Raw genomic sequence first — 18,230 nt, 5'->3', positions numbered from 1 at the left:
AGCCTCTCATTCTGCCGGCGGGAAATGGAGAGCCATTATTTAACTGTACTATTTCTTCCTGAACATATTACCCTTCCCTCTCTCTGTCTCTCTTCCTTCTCTTTCCATCCCCCACATATTACCTGTCCTGTGGAAAACAGAATGGAGTGGGGATGGGACTCAGGGCCGAATGAGGACGGGGTGTCTGGGGGCAATCATATGCATTTCCTCACTTGGTCACACTCTATATAAACAAATGAGCCTGTGCTTCCCTCGTTCTTCTGATCTCTGACCCTATCAACTCGGCCAGGGAGTCCACTGCCGCGGCTGCAGCTCTCCCTCTGCTCACTCATCATGTCCTGAGCACTGAATGAAAAAAAAAAAAAGATCTAAAGCTAAAACCTCCAGCCAGCATTCCCCTCCACTCTCCTGGCTGCCTCCCACCACCCTCCCCTTCCTCCCTATACTGCGCCACCAACAGCGGATGAGGGCTTTAGCTCCCGTACAAATCTGTCATTCTAAATTTGCAGCAGATTATGTTCTCTCCTGGGCGAGCCAGCGGTGATATATGATATGCAAGGCCGCTATTGATTGCCTGATCCGCTAGCAGAGGAGGGAGGCGAAATGAACTTGGAATGAACATCATGCCTCAACTCATTGTGCGTATAATACTCTACTTAATCCCACATTTTTCTGTGCTATGGAATTCAATTGATCAATCATGTTCCACTGATGGTACCATTTCAGGGGCGTTATTGCCATTCTGCTCGGCTGCTTGACCTTTTCTCAATGGCTGAGGCCAGAGGATGAACCCGATTCGCACCAAGAAATAGATCCATGGAGAGAATGGAATAGAGGACTGCAATTGGGTATGAGTGTGTGTTATGTGTAGATGGGAGAGAGCGTGTGTGTGTGTGTGTGTGTGTTTCACTGCTAAAATATATTGACTTTTGCTTTGTGTAACATTTATGAAGGAATCTGATTTTTCTCCTGCCACATGTGTTTTCTTACCATGAGTTAACAGAATATTTTAGCCCTGGCTTTTTCTTTCTTTTCTTTTTTTTCAAACAGCTCCCTTGGGTGTTGCGTTGGAGGAACAGTAGTTTTGCTGTATGAAACCCAATTGCTGTGTGTGGTACAGAAGAAAATGGAGTCATTAATTACCTCACATCAGCTGGTCTGAGAAAAGAGGCTTGATCAATAGCAAGTGCTTGTCATTCACTATGTGGAGCCTGTTTATACTCAGCATCACCTTATACACTTAATCAGGCCCTCTGAACGGGCAGCGAAAGGACATAAATTCCCCTCATAAGATACTTTTTTGTGTTCTCTGGAAACTTACTTAACACAAGACTGATAATTTGCAACTAAAATGCAGGATGTCAACACTTTCCTCCATGGATGCTTGCTATGAGTAACGATTATTCCTCTTTTCTGAACTGAGCAGTTTCTGTCATTTTTAAGGTCAGTGAGGGTGATATCTGCATGTACCTATTCTAATACTGAGCTGTCGAAACTCATCATTAAGGGTACAGGTGAGGTCATCTTTATGGGGGAAAGAGTTAAAGCTTTTCTTATACAAGTAACCTTGTAAAATTTCTAATGATAGAGACTTTGTCAGTTTTGTAATTGTGAAAATATGCGAGTATCTTTCAAATTTATGTGTTAAAAAATTGACTGATTTGGCCTTTTAAAAGCAGCAAATCATTTATTTTCAGTATTCGGCATTAGAGATTCACGTCTGCTATATATCATAAGATAGCTGCATTAAATCAGATTCATCCTTTTGACAGTCAGTGTGTCAAGTGGAGTGTGAAGCACGACTGTCAGACTGCACGCATGTGTGTGTGTGTGTGTGTGTGTGTGTGTGTGTGTGTTTGTCTCATTGACTGGTTTGTTTCTTTTTCTTAGTGTTTCTTCAACCCCTTTGGGTGTCTCAGCAGGTATTCTCTTATCACTCCCACAGCAGCGTCTGACTGCGTCTCTTTGTTTTAACACAAAAGTGTGAGGAGACAAACAGAGATAAAAACAAGAATCTGCTAAGGTGACATTCCCACATTAAATTTTTGTTTTGTTTTGATCAGCTTAAACAGGTGCTGTTCGACCTTGTTGTGTTGAAAAATGTGCTTTTTTTTATCATTACACACACACACACACACACACACACACACACACACACACACACACACACACACACACACACACACACACACTTTCCCAGTAACAGTAGCTATTGTGAAAAAGACCCCAGCTGTATCTGTCGTGTTTTGGGGGATGTTAAGGTCCTGTGATGGTGTGGTGGCACTAATGTCCCTCTTTCATCTCTCCTGTTTATATGATAAGATAACTCAGAGAAAAGTAGAGGTGGAGGCTTGTTTGAAAGGCAAATGAATCCCTACACACTGGCTGGCTCTCTCCGTAAATCAATGACATGCAGTCCCTCAGATCAGAGGCTGCTTTACTTACTCGGCCTCTGTTGATAGGTGGAATGATGCTATCGCAAATTGTGGATCATTTATTGATGGGGGTTTTTTTTGAGAAAAAAAAATGCTGTTGAGCTTGGGAAGAGAGAGAGAGAGAGAGAGAGAGAGAGAGAGAGAGAGAGAGAGAGAGAGTGAGAGAGCGAGAGAGCGCAAACAAACTGGTATACCCAGAGGGTGAACACTCCTTCCCTGTAAGCTAGCTATATTTATGAAAGCTCTGAAGCGGAAAGGAGAGAGGTGGGTGGGGTGGGGGAGAAAGAGGGAGAGAAGCAGCAACACTGCCATGGCTGTTAAGATCCTGTTATGTTGTGGCATGTTTAAGAGCTTTATTAATTCGATTTAGCACCCCAACCAGTGTACTGACTGTCAGCAGGCACAGTGATGCTTGTTTGATATTTGCTCTCACTGCTTCCACCGCGGCTGCATTGACAGGATTTCGCAGATCTCCACTTTATTTTATTTGTTTTATTTACTAGATTTGACAGAAAGTTTATAATAAATAAATAAAACCACTTAAATGTATATTCTGGAATATTAATAAGATCTGGTGGCAGTTATTTAGCCTTTGAATGCAGGGTTAGTGGTTCTTTGAGCAAGACACTGTATCGGTCAGATTTGAGGGGAAAATATTTGACTTGGACAAATCTGTCAAAAACTGCAAAAGAAATTCAAAGGAATATTCATACGTCTAAATATGTGAAATTCTTTTTGCTATTTGCCACAGAGTCTCTCTCACTGTTTTATGCCCATCTTGTATTTTTCTTTGTCCTCCTCTGCTTTCAGTCTGCCGTTTAACACAGCCGCCCTGTGTGGTGAGTATTTGTAGAAATGCAATTAACGTATCCCTACTTTTCTCGTGCCGTTTCTCCCTCCTCAAGCTGAGTAATGCATCGCTCCATTAATTCTCTGCATTGCTGCCCATAATTGACTTTTCTCTGACATGATTCCTCTCCACTGAGTAAATTTCCTCTCTTTAAATTTTTTTTTGTGACGGCTCTCATTGTATGTTGTTTACAACTGTAAGCTGGAGCTCGCACAGCCACGTTACTAAACCACAAGACTCAGGAAGAAGAAGAACAAGGGGACGACGAGAGAAGGAAAGAAATCTTGAAGAGAAAGACAGCGATAGATCACAGAAGGAGGAGGGGGAGGAATGCAGTGTGGACCCTTTTGTGCCTCTTCTACTGTCAGGGCCCTAACAGCCTCTTGTCTCTATGTTACGCTCTGTGGCCCCTCTCAAACCTGGGCTTTTCTCTCTCGCACACACACCCCATCAGGGCCATCATGGTGCTCATGATTCCATTTTTCTGTCTTGCTCTGGATGCATTTATTTTCTAAAGTGATCCTCTATTGACTCATTGTCATGGAGTGGCTTGACTAGTCAACCAGTGTAGGCCCAGGTTTAAATCCATACAGTAACGGATATAAACTCCACAAATGGGTCACGTGTGTTAAAAGATACATTGTGGACAATCTCCAAAAGGGCCAAATATCAAATGTGAACAAATCAAAACAGTGACTGTATTCATTTTTTTTCGCTCAAGCTATTGAGCAAGGTTGATATGATTCCGGCTGCTGCCGATGATCATGGTTTTATGTCATGAATGAGCAACCTGCTAGGCCGTATTTTTTTCCCTCCCCACTCACACACTCATCAGCTCCTTCTACACTTATCCCACACCCACGCTACAATCACAAGTTATGACCTTTGCTTTCTCTATCTAATTTATCACCGTGGCTCCCTACTGCCTGTCCTCCCCAGAGCTCCACCGGGCTCTGCACAGGACTTGGAGAGCCAGCGATGAGAAAAACATATAGTTAGGTCACATCAACCTGACTGCAAACAAGCAACAAGGTCAGCAGTAACCTGTCAGTATATACTAAGACTAAGAAAACACTAAGCTGCAGCTCTAATAAAAACATGTTTCGATGTACAAAGAGAACAAGTTATAGCATGCAAGTATGTGACATATTAATTAGCTCAAAATAGTCTGCGAGAAATTACCGCAGGCCTCAAACCTTGCAAACGACTGCATGGACTTATAGCGCTGTAATACACATTTTACAATCACACAGAAGTTGTCACCCAATCCTCTCTGTCTTTTCTTGGCTTCCAACTCCACCATAGGTTTAAATGACTTGGTGAGAGCAGGCTGTACAACAAGCTAATTTCCCCACTTCACTATTAATGCATTTGGCAGGAACAACATTCCATTTCCTGTAATGAGATACACAAATAAATCTGGCTATGGATAGATTCGGGGTGGGGTGGTGGTAGTAGTGGTGGTGGGAGGAGGGAGTGGGGGGAGCGGTGGGGCAAAGGAGAGGGGCGCATTGAGACGCATTCTCCCAGCACTGGCATAATTGGTATCGCTGCTTGCAGACATGCAAACCAATCTCTCCACAGATAGGACTGAGACTCTCTCTTTTCCCCCCTTAAGGCTATTTCTTTTGTCTTTTCGATAGCATGCACATCCAAGATAGAGGGAGGGAGGAAGGGAGGGAGGGAGAGATGTTAATTTGTGAATTAATAGCTTTTCTCTGCAGAATTGCAAATTCTTTTTAAATGTCACTATGTTCACTATGTGAAGAGCATCGGAAGCCACGAAGTTACGCACAAACACATAAAAGACACATTTCCGTGCATAGGTGTGTTCGCAGGCATGCACAGATCCTAAAATTAATCCTTGCTCAATTCTCATTGAGGCTGCCTGGACCTCCTTGTTCCCTCCTTCCCTCATAAACCCACTTTTTTTCGACAAATTCCCCTGCTCCTCTTGTCGCTCCTCCTCCCATCTTCACTCAAAGCCGTCCAGTGTAACATGCTACTTTTAATTTGCAATAACACATGACAAGGACAGATTAATAGCTCTTATGGCACCTATGTCCCTGAAGCTCGTCTTACGGGGACCTGGTGTACATAACGCGTGTCACACTACATTATCTCTACAGCCCTGCAGTAATGGGGACCTTTTTCTTCCTAAAAGGGCAACCACTGACTTCAACCACAGCAGGATCACCAGCAACCACCATCAGCACAAAAAGTGTGAAATGGTTTTTCATTTAGCACGGTCAGAATATCACAACGCAGGCACAAGCATTAAAGGAATTACTAGTATACAGACGTGCAAAGTCCAGTCAGTTATTTGTAGATTTAAAAATCAAACACTTTCCTGCACTGATCTCCTTTTGTTTCTAATCTTGCTTAACTTTTCCCCCCAAATTAATTATATTTTTACAACAGACAAAGAAGCATGTTAACATTTTAGCTTTAAAAAATGGATATTTTCTGCTGTATAGGTGTGCCTATTTATTTTTGGTAATAAAAAAAGACGCTATAATTCTAAAATATGAGGGGTTAATAATTAAATGAAATTACTTAATTAAATATCCAAATACAAAAAAAAAACCTGCACTGGAACTTTTATATCACAAGCCAGTTTGAATAGAAATGAGAAAAATAGAGTCGTTAGTAAATATGCATTTGTTTTTTGCAATAAACTGCATTGTGTTTATGACAATCTATGGAAAACGTGATTTTCTAGTCTATTTAGCTTTATTCGTTTTCATTACTAGGGAGATAATCTGTGTGAAAAAGTCTTCCCCGCCACACCACACCTCATAAGCTCATTACCCTGGAAGAGCAAATAGAGTGCGTGACAGTATTGTGATCTGTTTGACCAAAGCAAAAGAGAAGGTTGTCTAACTTAAACTTACAATGTCCTATTTTCCTCCCATCCAAGTGGTTGCCACTCCAGAGAACTAAAGAGACAGAAACATAAAAGAAGGAAGTGGCCTGTTTTGATAAGTGCTCTTGGAGATCATTTTCAACATCCCATCAGCCACCTCAAAGCACAGAATCACACTTGTACACATACACACATGCACAAACACACACACACTCACAAACACACACAGCCCCTTCCCTGCCTCCACCGGTCTGTTCCTACACCTGTTCAAGCCTCCACCAGGGACATGTTAATTCATAGGCATTAAAAAAGCCAATTGTTTGCACAACCGATAATCTATTAGCCCTCAGGCAGTGTGTGTGTGTGTCCACTCTCTAGCTTTACCTCGGAATGAGAAATTCTGGCTTGGACTGGATAGGCTTTCACTTAATCTTTGGGTGTATATAGATCTATTCGCTGCCTGCCCCCTGCTAGTAAAAAAATATTTTGGGATGTTTTAATATACTTAAAATTATTTGAATCATCGTGGAAAAATATAATTAAAATCATAATCAAATCAATCAATCCTTATCTTTAAAAAAAAAATAGTCCATAATGATAAATCATGACTTATCTGACAGGATCAAAGCAGGAAATTTCAAAAGAGCTACTTTTTCTGCTGTTTGTTACTTTACTGGAATAAAAGCACGGAGCAGCAGCGTTGATGCCTTTTCCGAAGGGCTTTAGAGTTGTATGACAGCTGTATGGGATATCTACAATACATCTGAGCGTGGTATAAAATTGAGATACAGCTCTGTAGGCGTATGGTAGAACGTAGGGCATCGAAAAGCTGATTGAATCACAGCACTCTCGCAACTCTCATCCCGCCTTATATACAGCATAACAAGTCACTGGAGACAGCACACAAAAACACACTTGGCTGCAGCGCTGTCATAAATGCCATCTTCTTCACACACAGGAAAAAAGTAGGAGATGAGTGATGAAAAGAATTAAAAGGATGGCAAACAAAGGGATCTTATGTCTCCCTTACCATCGTCTCGTTTCCTCTTCTCACCATTGGAGCGGGGGATACCCAGAATGCCGTTGATGGAGTAGGATCCTACGGGATTGTTGGAGGCACTGGTCACAGGAGGGGAGGCTGTGCTGGGCACTGACGGAGAAAGCAGAGTTAGAGTGCGCATGCAGTACTGTGTGTGTTTGTGTGTCTCTTCAGGTTAACGTGGGTTAATATGTGTTCATGTGTAGTTTTTTTTCCGTTTCTTATTCTTTCTGCAGCCCCGATTTGTTCGTTTGATTGGCCTGTGTAGCCGTATTGATGCTCACCTATGGTATGGCCGGGCGTGGAGAGTGGTGTAACAGATCCGTCAGGGGATGGGTGGAATTGCTGCTGGACTTTGGTGCGGATAATCCTGGTAAGGGGAACAACACACACGGATCAATCAATAGTGCTTTCAGAGAATTGAGATTTTACACCGTACTGGTCCGCCACAGGACACTTAAACATGACACATCATGTCCACTTACATCTGTGCATGTACAAGTGCTCCATCGTTTGGGGCACTTGTATCCTCATATTCAGGCCCCTGTCACCAATAGCCAATCTCGGGGCTTTAGGAGCAATCTCTCGTCTCCTGTGCAAGACTGAATGGGGGCTGCCCCCTGAGACTCTGGATTCAATCTAGCTGGATTCTGAGGTTAGAAATATGATAAAGTCCCTATAGCAGTAAGATGTGATGTGGCGGGAAAGTCTTCATTGCACTTTGGTCTGAATGATCTTGCAAACAAAGCATGAAATCACATCAATTCACCTCAATGATCAGCTTCACTGGCTCTACCTGGCCAACTCTAATAATCTGCCTCTCCTGCTCCCCACTCCCTCTTTTCTCCTTGCTCTCCTCTCTCTCTCTCTCCATCTCTCAAAGCTGATCTTTCACTCCCACTCTCATCCTCTTTTCTCATTTCAACTCTCTTTACTGTCCAGTGTCCTATCAGCTTTACTGTACTTTGCAATAGCTGCCTTTCAAACCTCCATCTCTTACTTTTCTTTCTTTCTTTCTTTACTGGTAGCCGATTTATTTCTGTATTTCTCACTTTTTTTTGCCCTTTTTCACTCGACGAGTGTAGCACGCAGGAATCCCCCGGGCTGACTGAGGATCAGACCCTATTGATTGGAACTCCCAGATAGAAAAACTGACAACGAATGGCAGAGAGGAACAGCAAATGCAAATTGTGAACCATACATTATTTGTGAAAGGAAACCAATAGCATCTTATTTGCTGAAGCTGAGACTGCTGTCACCTCCGGTGCCGATTAATCTGTTGTACACTTAATAAGTAAATAAATAAATAAAAAACTAAAGCAGGCTGTAATTAAAACAAATGAAGGCAAATTTTATTTTACAGTAAATCTGATGATTGCTGTATTTCTTTTAGGAAGACGAGCACAATGGGATTTGCACAAGCTCAGCTCTTATGGGGCATGATCGCATTACATTAAACTGTGACTATGGTAATGTTCTGATTGACAGCTCAACTTGAGATCATTGAATAACAGGCAGTATTGTGTGCCCTCTCACTTTAGAGGTATGTGACAGAAACGGACTTCTACAGACTGCAAATGAGGCGAATGGCGCTCACATGTGGCATCCGGCAATAAGCTATCAGTTCTGAATCAGGCATCTATGGGGTTAACGTCCTCAGGGGCAAAAATGTACATCAGACTCTTTTCATTCCCCTCACTATCTCATGTGTCCTCCGTGCTCTCTCCTTCAGGCGGGGCAACAAAGGCAGGTAGTCTCCTCCAGAAAACACACATCAATATCATATTTGAATTTCTAACATCTCACCACAACAGTTATCTGACCTCATGACTCGAGGGAGTCTCATAAATTCAAGGACTTTGTTTCAAGTCTATGTTGTTGATATTGAATAAGCAATTTGGATGGATGAATTAACGACTTTGGTGTTTCACAGTTGTAAAAAAAAATGTAATCCCCAAAGAAGTATTAAAATGTGGATCAATATGATTGAAATTCGCTCACGGCTATGCCTTTGTTCACTGGGCATGGTGCAGCGGATGGAAACTCCTCTCTCTCCGACAACAAAACAAAGTGCAACCCAGTCTCTGTGTAATCTTTAATAATTAATGCAGGAAAAATGTGTTTAAAGCCAGGACATCCTCTTTAGTCAACAGAGCAGAGGTCAGATCCTTAACCACAAAGACCACCAGGGGTCCGCTCTCCCTTTCAGTCCTCTTGACTGGCTCTAATACTTCTATTCGTTCTTTTCTTCCTCCTCCACACCATTCCCATTCCTCCCTTTAACATCAGCAAGCAAGAAATTAAGCTAATATTTTAAAAAGCCAGTACTTTCACAATTATACAGAGCAAAGAGAAGATTTTGCTAAAAGTGCCAGTTAACTTCTTTTCAATGCCAAGAAAGACTTTAGGGAATAAAAGTGGAGTAAGGCTCACTGATTGCTATGTTTTGATTTGTGATGCCATGTTTAAGGAATGAAAAAAAAAATGCAGATTTGTGCAGTGCAACAAAGTCTAAGAGTTAATTATTAATGCGGTTTCAAAGGACATGTTCCTCCCTGTCCTGCTGTTCCACAAAGTTCAAACTGAGCAGATTATCAAAAATTGTTTTTTTATTTTTGTACAAAAAAAAAAAACTAGACATAAAATGGATTACAAACTGCTGTGGTTTTAGAAACAACAGGTGCAAACACACAATAGTGCTAAGAACCTATTGAAGATATAATTTCCAAAGCCATGTGATTTTCTGCTATTTCCCTCTCCCTATCTTTCTGTTGTTGTTGTTGTTTTTTTAAATTTAAATTTAGCAAAGATTCATCCATCTCCTGCATTTAGCTGCTTGTGTTATGAGACTCTCTTCAGCTCATTAAAATGTAATGCTGATGACCAGCTCTCTGGAACAGTGCCTCCTAACCAAAGTTCATCACTGGCAGGCACTGCGGGCTTTTTCACTTTGCACACATGCAGAGGGGTTTTTTTCACCAGAGTCCTCTGTCTAAAGACACTTTGTCTGCTGCTGTCCTGCTTCATGTGGAAAGGTGAAGGTGTAGGGTGTCTACTGCTTTCGCTGTTTTCGTGGAACAGAAACTCCCTTATCCCACAAATACCCGCAGATCACCTCTGTTTCTGGACGAATGTTTTTTTTTCTTGCAGTTTCTACATTAGTTGATTTAATTCTGTAGTTAAATCAGCTCCTACAGCCACAACATAATAATACGAATAATACGAATAATACGAATAATACGAATACTACTACTACTACTAATAATAATAATAATAACAATAATAATAATAATAATAATAATTTTACAAACTGTCCTGTAAAAGCCTATGTGGTCTGTTGTCACTCTCTTCCTCCATTTGGCTGGCAATAAAGATGGTGCTGCCGCCTCTGTGGTCCGCGTATTGAACGACTTTGTTGGGTATTTCCTTCTGCCTCTGGATCTGGTTACGCTGTATTGATCGGTTTTTATCGAGACAGATGTGATTCTTCGCGGCTCCAGCCTCAGCGGCAGTGCTGGCTGTGTTGCGCAGGGCCGCACAGGGGATTGAATTGCACTTATGAGACCACCCCTAACAGGCTCGTTTTAGCCTTGTATGTGGGGATAAAAAAGCTACACTTTTATTTTTTTTAAGTTTGGTAAACGACAAAAAGTTCCTTTCTTGTTTTTTTTTGTTTTTTTTATCTGTTCCCCCCTGTTTTTTTCCATCACTTGCACGCAGACGTTTAAAAAGAAATAAGTTCACAGCTTTATTCCTGGAAGAGTTTGCGCGCTTTGGCGCAGTTTAGCGCGCCTTCTAAGAAATAAAATAAAGCCGTGCCACCTACCTGTTGATGGATGAAACGCTGGGAACCGTGTCATTGTCGCAGACGCCCTCAGCCAGTAGTCGGTCCCTTATTTCCCAAGCGAACATGGTTGGATTCTGCCGTTTATATTCTGCAATTTTGTCCACCACTTTTGGAGTTGCAACCTTTGGTTTGGAGCCACCAATAACCCCGGGTTTAATACTGCCGGTTTCATAGTACCTGCATGGGGACAGAGCGAGTGTTCCTGAATGGATCCCTCCTTTATTTAAATCAGTCGTGTGATCAGTGAGAAAGGTGGCTTTAACAAAATCGTTTGTGTGGAAACAATCTCCATCGATCTTCTGCAGTTACATATAGGCTAAAGAAAAAAAAAATACCTACGAACATTATGGCGGCATTAATCTATTAATTGGCCTGCAAGTGTGCTGTTATATGGGCCTAATTAAGTGTCAGCTGGAAGGCGCACAAAGCGGATTTTCAACGAAAAAAAGCAGTATAATTAAAATTAAACAATATGAGCAGTGAGAAGGACAGAACAAAGGATAGTTTAGATGTAAGAGCGCAGTCTGGACCTCATTTCCAGTCTGCATAAGCTTACAGTAGCATGCACTACATGCCACCATGACCTACTGGTAAATGTTGGTGACAAACATACAGTGTGTGTGAAATGAAATACCTCTGAAATGCCTTCTGATAGCTGAAAAAAATATATGTCAGAATATTATCTCACAGCATTTCTGCTCTCAAGTAAAATTACCTAATTGCTCATATTTATTTATTTTTTTACACCGATGGACAAATATAGGAACGGAAAGTATATATTTGGCGTTTATTTCTCACAGTAACATCTGATGCTCAAAGGCAAGTTTGGGTAGATTGTGGTAGTTTTCTGGATTTTGCCGCTTTTATTCCAACTCGAGTTTCTTTCTTTCTTTCTTTCTTTCTTTCTTTCTTTCTTTCTTTCTTTCCTTTTTTTTGTAGAGAAGTGATAGCACCATTTCTTCGTCACCGACAGCCAGCCTCATATTTCTCTGGGATATTTTTTCTCATTAATATTTAGCTGTAAACTCCCCTCTTAACATTTATTTCATGATTATGATGCTTTTCTCTTGTGGGGCTGCAGGTGATGGATTGAAAATCTGGGACACAGAACTGCTGCGTTCAAGAAAAAAGAGAGAGGGAGAGAAAGAAAGAAAGAAAGAAAGAAAGGGAGAGAAAAAAATGACCTGCCTATATAACCGATGACTGAGGCTGAAATAGAGCTGGGTGCGCATATAGCAGCTATAGAAGATTGATGTTTGACACACACAGGGCTCTGTTTGGTAGTGTATCCCCCCTTTTACCTGCCGAGGATTTTGCTGACACAGCCGTGACTGACCCGTAGCTGTCTGGAGATGTCGCAGGGCCGGACGCCCTGGTGGGCCAGCTCCACGATCCGCTGCCTCACCACGTCGGGAAGGGGTCTGCCGTTCACAAACACCCCGCCGAGCTGGTTCACACCGCCGTGCCCTGCGTGGGATACAACAGCAACACGAGGAGGGGACATAACATTACATACCTGCAGAACACACTGCTGTGTGTGCTCATCAGCCCTCTACTGTGTGTGTGTGTTGAATTTTCAGAGTAAATGAAATCAAAGTAGCACAAACACACACAATGTGACGCAAATCTGAATATTAGCGAACTCTGATGCTGTTCAATAATAATAATAATAATAATAATAATAATAATAATAATAATAATAATAATAATAATAATAATAAATGAATTAAAGCTGCCACAATTTTAAACTAATTTTAAAACATTCAATTTTTAGAGGATTTTTGCCCAGCAAATGTAACAGTGAAATATAAAAGAAAAAAAATATCACAATTTAAAAATAAAATCTATCTGCTTTTTCTTTTTCATTTCCAGGATCTCATCTGTCCCTGCTCACTGGCTTGGTTAGGCAATATTTTCCAAAAGGATCTCCCCCCCTCCTGCAGCCTAACACATGTCGCAGATATTACGTTTCAACCTGTTTAATTTTCCTTGCACAATTATTGTAAATAATTAAAACAAGCTTTGATAACTCATATTACAAACGCGGATTGTGCGAAGGAGGTGGGGATAAATAATTCACACAGAGTCCGGGTCTTCTTTTACGCATATCATATGGAGGGAATACGCGAGGAAAAAACAAGCAGAAAAAAGCAGACGCTTTCTAAATTCTGTCGTCACTTTAATTCTTTACCATCCGAATCAAAGTGAGAGATTGTTAATAAAGTGAAACGTTAAGGCTACATCCATTTGCACACAGCGTGCTCCCTGCCTCCCTAAAAGTAGCCTGAATGTGGCAGGTGATTTCCCAGGTAATAAAAGCTTTGTATTTAAATTAACTCTTTTCTTTTTAAATCCTCCCCCCCTCTCCACTTGTGTCTTAAATACAGACCTACATATTTCCCACAACCAACCTCAGGGTTAATAAAGTTTAAAGATAATAAACTAAAAACACACAAATAAAAGCGGATTTCACCCACGTGGGTTTAAAAATAAGTCAGAAATCTTCCGTTTTTTATTATTTTATTTTAATTCATCAGCCATCTGTTATTATTTACTCTGCATTATATTATCATAAAATTAACGTCAAAAACTGCTAAAACTATATTTTTACAATTAGCCTTTTAAGTCAACCAGTGGGGGAAAAAAATCAATTTGGAAAAAAAAAAAGTAAAGGTAGCAAGATTTTAGATGTGAGAATCGTGTACATTTCATTGGACAATAGGGGGGAAAACAGCGAGGCCCAATAAAAAATATCAATCACCTTACATTTCGCTATCGTAACTGTTTCATTTCTATTTAAATTAGAGCGCAATCATTGCAAGTGCACAGGATCGTTTTTTTTTTTTGTGCGCTAAAAAGTAAAGTAGGATGACAGACATGTTTTTGGTTTCTAAACTAATTCAGCATACTCACGGTGCATCGCTGAGAAGGGGTCTGCTTTGCAGTGAATATCCATGGGATAGCAAAGGAAAGAAAGGTAATCGACTGAGGTCGCCGTTTCGCCTCGGTGATGCAGCTTAAATGACAAAAAGAAAAAAACAATCAAGGATTTAGATGTTGGTGTAACACAGTCCGTGTGGGAAGAGTCCGCGGTGAACAAGCAGTGAACAACTTCTTGGGCGCGATGCTAAGTTTTCCTCCTGGAATAAAAAAAAAAAAGTCTAAACTCAAAAGTCTGCAGAAGGGGCTGTCAGGTGCAGTGCATGACCCACGCGTGTGCAGAGCGCACCAGTCGCGGAAACATTGGCTCGAAGCGGGTCACTGTTTGTTTTTAAGGGACATCATGAGGAAAACAGAAGCGTAAAACCGAGTCTCCACTGCTCCGCTCAGGAATCTGCGACCGGAAAAAAAAATCCCTCTCCTCTGACGGCGTGGTGGACCGGCAGGCTCTGTGGTTTAATCAGATAGGGGCGGAGATGACAACAACATGGACACGGCGAAGTACAGAGCAGCGAGTCCCCCTCTCCTCCAGAATGGGCTGTGCCTGAACGAAGCTTTGGGCAGAAAATGAAACCCCTCTCCTTGTGTGTCTGTTTCTAAAAGCTGCAGTCCCACAGTTCACCCCCCCCCCCCCCTCCTACCTCCATCCCACAGATCCCCTTGCATAGAGATGGATGACTTGTCAGACAAAGGCAATAGATTCCAACACTTTGTGATTCGCCCACGTAAAAACCTGCAGCTCAAATGAGGAGGTCCCTGCATCCGACAGCCAGGAAGGGGAGGGAGACGAAATGGGAAATGATGAGACTTTGGGGTAAAGAATCAAGGAAATTAAAGGCAGGAGGTAGAAAAGAGGTAAAGCACTGTCAGGCTACTTTAAAGCCATGCTGCTCGGACGCTTTCAGTGAGAGGACTACCAACACAAACACAGTGAAGATTTTTGTTATAGCAGAGCCTAAAAAACACGCAGACACCTCAAAGAATCATTATTACATAATTACAGATGGTACAATTTTCTTGTAAATTAAACAAAGATAAGACGAAACCCTCCGCGTTTTATTTAACCAACTTTGTAAGCTTGGGAGAATGGCTAAAAAGGAATTTCGTGAACTTTTGCACCAAAATCTATATGAAAGCATTTCCTTGCTTTAATTTTTTCTGCTCCTAAATACACGTTGAAAATATGTTGGCGCTGGTTAAATACAAATAAAGTTTTCACATTCAGAAACTGCCAAACCTTATTTACCCATATATGTGTGTGTGCGTGTGTGTGGTCAGAGAAGTGGTGTGTGAGGTGTGCAGGGGAGCGTCAGTCAGCAGGCCACCATCATCATCACCATCATCATCATCTACTCCTGGGCCTGTGTGCAGCACCGCTCTGTAGATGGCGCTCATACAGTAGGTTACACAGCCCACCACGCTCATGGAGGCAGACAGGTATAGGAAGGAGGGCTGACGCTGCTGAGGCTGGTCGGGTCAAAGGTTGGTGTGGTAAGAGTACTGCCAATTACGCACTCGTAATCTTTTCTTTGGAGGAACTCAATCCGTCAGAAAAGGAGAAGAAAAAACATGAAAGCGTGAGGTTAACATTAACTTCTACGTGTTAATGCATTTTTCAGGTTATCCATCAGAATGGTGTCACTTTGTTTTCTATAAATAGGCTGGATGATAGTGAACTGTAAGCTGTGTTTTCCAGTGAATGGTGTGCCTGAGCAGTCACCTTGCATTCAGCTGAATTTTTGTACGTTTGTTTTTGACTGGCACAGCAAGCACAACAACCGCAATCTTTGGCTGTTATTTAGAAGTTTTGTGGACTTCATGGCGGCAGTTTGAGTTGCGAGTCCAGCTGCCCTCTGGACACGTTTGAGAACTATTCCTCTTTTTTCCACCTTTTTCCCTCCACGTTTTTTTTTTGTTTCTGCATTTTTTGGGAAGAGAGCTTCTGGTACAATATGTAGCACCATGGGCTGTAATTTCACACATCGATGCACTTTTGCCCTAAAGCTGCTGCTATTTCGCCCACAACACCCCTATTTGCCCCCATACTTCTCTGTAGTGCCACGATGACGTCCCCGTGTCACAGCACTACAGCAAAACAAACGGCGTGATAATTAAGAAACTGTTAGTCCTGACTTCACCCCCTTTAAAGCCACAGCCACCAAGGACCTAATACGATTATTGTTTTCGATTTTCCTTTTTCCCCTTGCCTGATTTACACAGTAAAGAATCTCTGAGCTCGTGGAAAACAACATAAGAACATTTGATTTGAATATATTTCAGATAATTTTTGTCAGTGTTTTTGAATGATGCTGGTAGAGGTTAAACTGTTTACACATCCTTTAGGTTCGTTATCAACAAATACACGCTATTGGAAATGTAAATATCAAGCTTGTGTTATACAACGGAAATTACAGGCTAATCTTGATAACTATATTTAATACGTTCACTGTGTGGAAATGTAAAGACACAGAAGAGAGAGACAGAGGGAGGGTCTGATGGTTTCAAAAAGGACAAGACAAACCCCTCTTCTTCTTCTTCTTCTTCTTCTTCTTCTTCTTCTTTCTTTCTTTCTTTCTTTCTTTCTTTCTTTCGTTCTTTCTTTCTTTTAATAGCACATGAGCACCACTATTTTCAGATTGCTGCTGTATGGGACAATGTAAACACACACACACACACACACACACACACACACACACACACACACACACACACACACACACACACACAAATAATAAAATAAAATAAAATAAGTAAGCGTCGATCGCCCACGTTGTATGTTTCTATATAGTCTAATTTCAATGCAAAAATATCTGATTGTAAATTTGCATCTATTACCAGTTGAGAATGAAATAACACAGAGATTGATAGAAATGTGACAATTTTCATCTTCATTAATTAGGCATTTGAAATATACTCGAGGAGTCCTAATGTGCCCCATGACACCACTGCACAGCAACTCCCTGCAAGCTTCTCTTTAAGCGTAAAGCTTGTTCACTTCCACTTCTGCGCAAGCTCTAACTCTAGTTTATTGAGATTTATTAGATTTTATCGAAAATAAATCAATAAAAATCTTACAAATCCCTGTTTGCACAGCGTAAATGTCCAACTTCACTTTTTTTTCTCAACTCAATGAAAAAACCCAGGAGTCAGTGAAGTAAACGCTGAAAAAAACAACAACAACAACCTCAAGTGCTCAAGTGCAGTACGCACGGTGCACTTAAAACTTTTACTTCCATCTTTTATCTTTCTTTTTTTTCACAATTGTAATTTAATCTTTCCCCATGAATTCATTTCCTCTTTATTTGTTAACACATCAGCATCATATCGAGAGCCACGTGCAGCATCCCACCATGATCTGGAGTCTCCTGACACCCAAAGCCATATGGGTAGGCTATGCCAAACTGCAGGATATCAGCTGCGTCCTTAGATTGCTTATTCATGTGCTTTATAACAGGAGCAGATGGATATCAATTTGACTCCATTCTCGACACCACCACAGATTGATTTTGTACTTGCTTTTAATTTTTCCATAATTAATTAGATCATTACAACTGTTTTCCATTGATCTTCCCATCTAAACTCAAAATTGAGAGGTGAATTAGATTGTGATCTATGTTTTCAATTAGAGCCTCGAGCATGTAGGTGATGTTGATAGGCTATTTAGCAAAATGGTGCAATAATAATAATAAAAATAATAATAATAATAATCATAATAATAATGAATTTCATTAAAATACAAAGTTCTTACCTTAATTTCTGATATTTTACGAAAACAAAAACGAAATATAAATGCGTAAAAGCAGTTCACAATAACGAAAGAAAAGCGCAGATTGGTTAAATAATAAAGAATACAAATCCAGATGAGTATTAGGAAGAAAGCTGCATCCGCCAGAGATTGTCCCGCACAGCGCAACCAACACACCTGCAAACAAACGCTGACATTAGTATGAGGCAGAGGGAGAAATCCTTACCTGATCGACCCGCGCTGTGAGGCATGGCTCTCCCTTGTCTAATGGTGCGACTCTCCGATGCAGCCCAGTAGATCTGTCCGGCCTCCTGCGCTGTCTCCCCGGCTGGGCGTCCTGCTTCTCCCCGCTGGTTGTCAGAATCTTTGACCGATCATCCAAAACTAAACGGTTTAGGCGACAACAAAAAGAGGAAGCAACCCTGCTCCAATGAGCTACGAATTGATAAAGGAACGAGGAAGAAAAAAGCAAAGAAATCAAAGAACAAAACAGCGTTGCAGGTGCTGA

At 41.3% G+C, this 18,230-nt stretch overlaps 1 protein-coding gene across 15 annotated transcripts in view; it reads right to left on the bottom strand.

Annotated features, from left to right (window-relative positions):
* Nucleotides 1-14,585, bottom strand: part of pax2a (paired box 2a) — a 29,252-nt gene extending 14,667 nt beyond the window's left edge. For 4 of the 15 annotated variants that reach the window (XM_082556516.1, XM_082556508.1, XM_082556509.1 and 1 more), the window contains exons 1-6: nucleotides 13,951-14,585; nucleotides 12,339-12,516; nucleotides 11,017-11,214; nucleotides 7,475-7,560; nucleotides 7,182-7,301; nucleotides 6,180-6,224 (exon numbers count right to left, since the gene is read on the bottom strand). In XM_082556516.1, coding sequence (XP_082412642.1) covers nucleotides 6,180-6,224; nucleotides 7,182-7,301; nucleotides 7,475-7,560; nucleotides 11,017-11,214; nucleotides 12,339-12,516; nucleotides 13,951-13,993 — 670 coding nt within the window. In that variant the 5' untranslated portion in view covers nucleotides 13,994-14,585. The remainder of the gene's footprint in view (nucleotides 1-6,179; nucleotides 6,225-7,181; nucleotides 7,302-7,474; nucleotides 7,561-11,016; nucleotides 11,215-12,338; nucleotides 12,517-13,950) is intronic. The other 11 variants (XM_082556514.1, XM_082556515.1, XM_082556511.1 and 8 more) reach the window with 3 other exon arrangements.
* Between the last annotated feature and the right edge of the window lie 3,645 nt (nucleotides 14,586-18,230).

This window comes from Aulonocara stuartgranti, assembly GCF_965226115.1.
Source record: "Aulonocara stuartgranti genome assembly, chromosome: 13".
Classification (NCBI taxonomy): Eukaryota; Metazoa; Chordata; class Actinopteri; order Cichliformes; family Cichlidae; genus Aulonocara; species Aulonocara stuartgranti.
The sequence above is the reverse complement of the archived record's forward strand: the minus strand, read 5'-3'. Positions and strand labels throughout refer to the sequence as shown.